Here is a 4,179-nt window from a genome sequence, read left to right as displayed (position 1 = left end):
TTTTGGTGTGTGTGTGTTGTTATTTATCACATTCCTGTTATAAGTCGTCCCCCCCCCGCCGCCACACACACACACACACACACACACACACACACCCCCCCCCCCCCGCCGCCACACACACTTTAAACTATTTGCCTTATGAATCCATAGGAACAAAGATACCTCCTACCAGATCATTATAATTTGATCTGGGAGCAAAACTGGCTCCGTCATGCCACATTTACTGTTCTTTCATTAATAAGATCATCAAGAGATAAGATATTCTCTTGTTTAAACTGGTACATTGTGGCCTTCAGATCTGCTCTCAGATCATTAAAGTGGTGTCTCTACTGCCGTTAAAGGTAAGAGGGAAGGGAGAAAGGCAAGGAAAACGATAAATAGCAGGAAAGGAAAGGAAAGAAGAGAAGGAAAAAAGAAAAAAGGAAAAGAATTGGGGAGGAGGAATGGTGGTGGAAAGGAAAGCAAATGGCTCTTCTGGGAGCTCATTAACCTCAACCTCCTTGTTGCCACTCTTCCTTTGAAGCAGTTGAGTTCCACAACACTCTTACGATCATATTTGTAACAGGAATTTGTAAATTCGCCACAGTATAGTTAAAACAAAACCAACATTAAAGCGGTAAGAAAAGGTGAAAGAGTAGGAATAAGTTATCAATAAGAAAATATCAAATGCTAGGGTCCCTGGGTTTTCAAATGATCACTTTTTAAATAATTTATTACATAACCACTGCTGCTATATTAGAAATACTGTATTTGCTCACTCTGAAGCAATCACCTCGTTAATTCCACATGGCAGTTGTCATGAACTAGCACAAACAGTGTGTATGGGTTCTGTTTCACTTTTCTCATGAAAACTTCAAACTTGGTTTGAATCTCATTGTCTAGACGAACAACATATTTCTCCGCTCTCTGATAAGCTGTCCCATTTTCCTCCAGACCCAAGTCTACAAGGACACCTGCCAAGAAGAAAAAAGAGTTTATATATATACATATATACACATATATGTATATATATGTAACATATATATACATATATGTAAATGAGATAAGGAGTTAAGTTCAGTGTCAACTGATACTGAGTACTAATCATACAGAAAGGTTTACAGAGCAGATGTTTGTCTTTTTTCATATTCCCCATCACAACTTTGAGGAGGAAATATCAGATTTCCTTTTCTTTAGAACCCCACCCACCACTTCACACAAATGACAACAGAGAACAATCTAGTACATTAAGTAGAAGCAGTTGAATGTATGAGACCTCCATTGATTAAATTCTATTTATATATGAGATACTGTTGCTAACAGCTACTACAGGCCACCCAGAAAAGCAAAAACTGAGCTACAACTCTTAGCGAAATTAACATAATTGCAGCCTTCCTTACCAAAAATTTAGCAATAAAACATATATAAAAAGAAAAAATGTGATGTCCAAAAATACTACAATTAGATTATAAGGTTTTTTAGTTAGTATTTTACTCATTTTTATACAGTGACATTCTACACAGCATCTAGAGTGTGGCAAGCCCACATTGAATGTTGAATTATGTACCAAATTAATAAACTAAATTACTCAATATTCATTTATTCTCAAAATATTAGAAACTGTGAAACTTTAGTACTATATCATTATTTCTGTCTATAATAAAATTACTTTTCATATAAACATCTAAAATAGTTCTAGGCACATGAAACTGTTGTTGGGATAATTAATTAAAACCCCAAACCCTCCTTTAAAATGAAGAGACAAAATAGTAATTAGGTGAGGTGAAGTATGTGTTAACTATCATGGTAAATATATCACAAAATATATGTATATCAAATCATCATATTGTACACTTTAAACATGTTATTTGTCAATTGCATGTCAATAAATCTGGGGGGGGGAAACAAAGAAAATAAGGGCACACAAGCCCCTCCCCACAAGACACTTAGCTTCATGGAGGGAGGGCTAAGCCCTCTGAGATGAGAGCCTTGTGATTCAAGTCCACAGCCCTACAAAAAGGAGAAGGAACCAGAAGATTGATTTGAGGGTTAGATATGGTCCTTGAGGACCAGCCTTTAAGGACTGAAGAATACCTATTTAGAATCCAGTATCAGCCACACCTACAAGCCCCAACTGTGTTAAAAAAAAATTAAGAAAATAAATTTTAAAAATAAAACAAAGAGACTTGAATGAATTACGTTGACTTAGTTTTATTTATCTAGGTTTTCTTTTAATATAAAACCAGCTAGCAACCATGTGCAATTAACATCCAGATGTAATACAAAGAGCTCTAAGTGGTATTTTATTTTATTTTATTTTTAATTGGGGGACTGGGGGAGGGGAACAGACAGGCAGACAAATTGCTGTTTTGTTCTTCAGTCTAGTTGTGGAGGACGTGGTTTACTGGCCCATGTTGGTATGATCATTGCGCTCTTCCCAGGTGAGGCAATTGGTTGCCGGTAATTGGTCGGGCACTCATGGCGGCTCACAGCAGCTCTCGGAGGCTGCCGGCTGCTCACGCTAGCTGCCAGCCACTCACTTAGCTCACAGCAGCCCACTGCAGCCGTTGCCAGCAACTCACAGCAGCCCAGCTCCAGGTCGAGCTGTTGTTCATCATCTTAGCTGTAGAGGGCGCAGCATCATTGCCCCTCAGTGTGAGATCGGAACCATAGCCCTGCTGCTCAGAGCTGGTGCTCCCAAACGAGCTCTTAACCAACTGAGCCACTCGGCCGGCCCTCTAAGCAGTATTTTTTTTTTAAAAAGGAAAACTGTTTTACGCAAGATTCATTATATAAGGTGAACAGAAAGTAATTTTGCTTTCGAACATTTTTCATTAGGGGACTTTCCTCAGAGGTTGTTTTCAATTTCCATCAAAATGTAGTCAAATGTTGTGAATATTTCCAAAAGCAATCAAACATTTAATTTGGCAGGCATTCTGATTTTTTTGAAAGTAGATTGCTTGTAAAATTTATTCAACATTCAATAGTGACTTATAGAGCATATACTATGTATCAGGTACCATTTTAGATATTGTGCTAGGCCTGGGAATACAGAGGAGAGCAGGACGAAGATCTTATGGAGCTTATGATGGAGAAGATGGATAATTTTGACAAGTGTCATAATGGGAGACAAAGTACTGTGGGGTCGAGGAGGTGAGCAGAGGCATAGAGAGAGGACCTACTTAATCTCAGGGGTTTCTGTTGCCTTATCTGTAAAATTGGGAGAGTAGAACCAGTCAAAAATTAGTCTATATTTCCTAAGTTTATCCTTAGAAAATAAACAGTACTAGTTAAGGGCATCCTAATATGTAAAGACCATAAATAATTCATAAAGGGGAAAAATATCTTGTGGACAATTAAGAGTTGACTACATTTCAAAACAAATAAAATAAAGACCTTTGACAGGTCAACTTCATTCATGACCTAATGGAAAGACAAAGTTCCATGAATCTAAGAGGTTGTTCTCTTAGACATAACATGGTATATTAGTCCATAACTATACAGCCAGCTGGCTCTGCAGTGGTGAATGTGGGTTGGGAGCAGGCATATCAGAGGTAATTGAATGTTTTATTTCTATCTGGGCATTTTTAGTAAGATGATCCTTACCTTTAAACTTTGTTTTAGACTTGCTTTTATTTTTAAGTTTTGTTTCTTTCCCGGTTATGAAAGTGATAGATACTCATCTTGGAAAAACTTGGAAGTATACAGATATATTACAAAAGAAATATTTATCTATAATTCTTTAACTCAAAATAAGCCACTATGGACATTTCTGTGCATTCCTTCTTGTTTTTTTTTCTATGCATATTGTGCTACCTAGCTCATATTCTATAATTGTACATCCTGATTTTTTTCACTTATAACTGTAAAATAAGAACCATAACTATTACTAATATTATTTACTAATATGCCTGTGTAGAAAACACAAAATAATCCACAGGTAAATAAATTAAATTAATAAGAATATAGTTAAGCTGATGGATTAAAAATCAATCTATAAAAGTTAGTTGCATTTCTATACACTGCAGCAGCTAGGAACTGTATTTAAAAAGACATTAATAGGGCCAGCCAAGTGGCACGTTGGTTAAGAGCTGGCTTGGGATGCCAGAGGGCCCCAGTTCAGATCCCACATATGAGGGCCAGTGACACTGCCCTCTACAGCTAAGATGCTGAACAACAGCTCAACCTGGAGCTAGACTG

The 4,179-nt window shown here is 37.1% G+C and overlaps 1 protein-coding gene and 1 long non-coding RNA gene across 3 annotated transcripts in view; one reads left to right on the top strand and one right to left on the bottom strand.

Annotated features, from left to right (window-relative positions):
• Positions 1-4,179, bottom strand: part of GREB1L (GREB1 like retinoic acid receptor coactivator) — a 243,503-nt gene that overhangs the window by 41,337 nt on the left and 197,987 nt on the right. For both annotated transcript variants that reach the window (XM_019653872.1, XM_019653873.1), the window contains exon 17: positions 773-953. In XM_019653872.1, the coding sequence (XP_019509417.1) occupies positions 773-953 (181 nt within the window). The remainder of the gene's footprint in view (positions 1-772; positions 954-4,179) is intronic.
• The window catches only part of LOC109388843 (uncharacterized), a 22,215-nt gene that overhangs the window by 12,298 nt on the left and 5,738 nt on the right, over positions 1-4,179 (top strand). The window lies entirely within an intron of this gene.

Source organism: Hipposideros armiger, unplaced genomic scaffold, assembly GCF_001890085.2.
Source record: "Hipposideros armiger isolate ML-2016 unplaced genomic scaffold, ASM189008v1 scaffold_209, whole genome shotgun sequence".
Taxonomy (NCBI): Eukaryota; Metazoa; Chordata; class Mammalia; order Chiroptera; family Hipposideridae; genus Hipposideros; species Hipposideros armiger.
The sequence above is the reverse complement of the archived record's forward strand: the minus strand, read 5'-3'. Positions and strand labels throughout refer to the sequence as shown.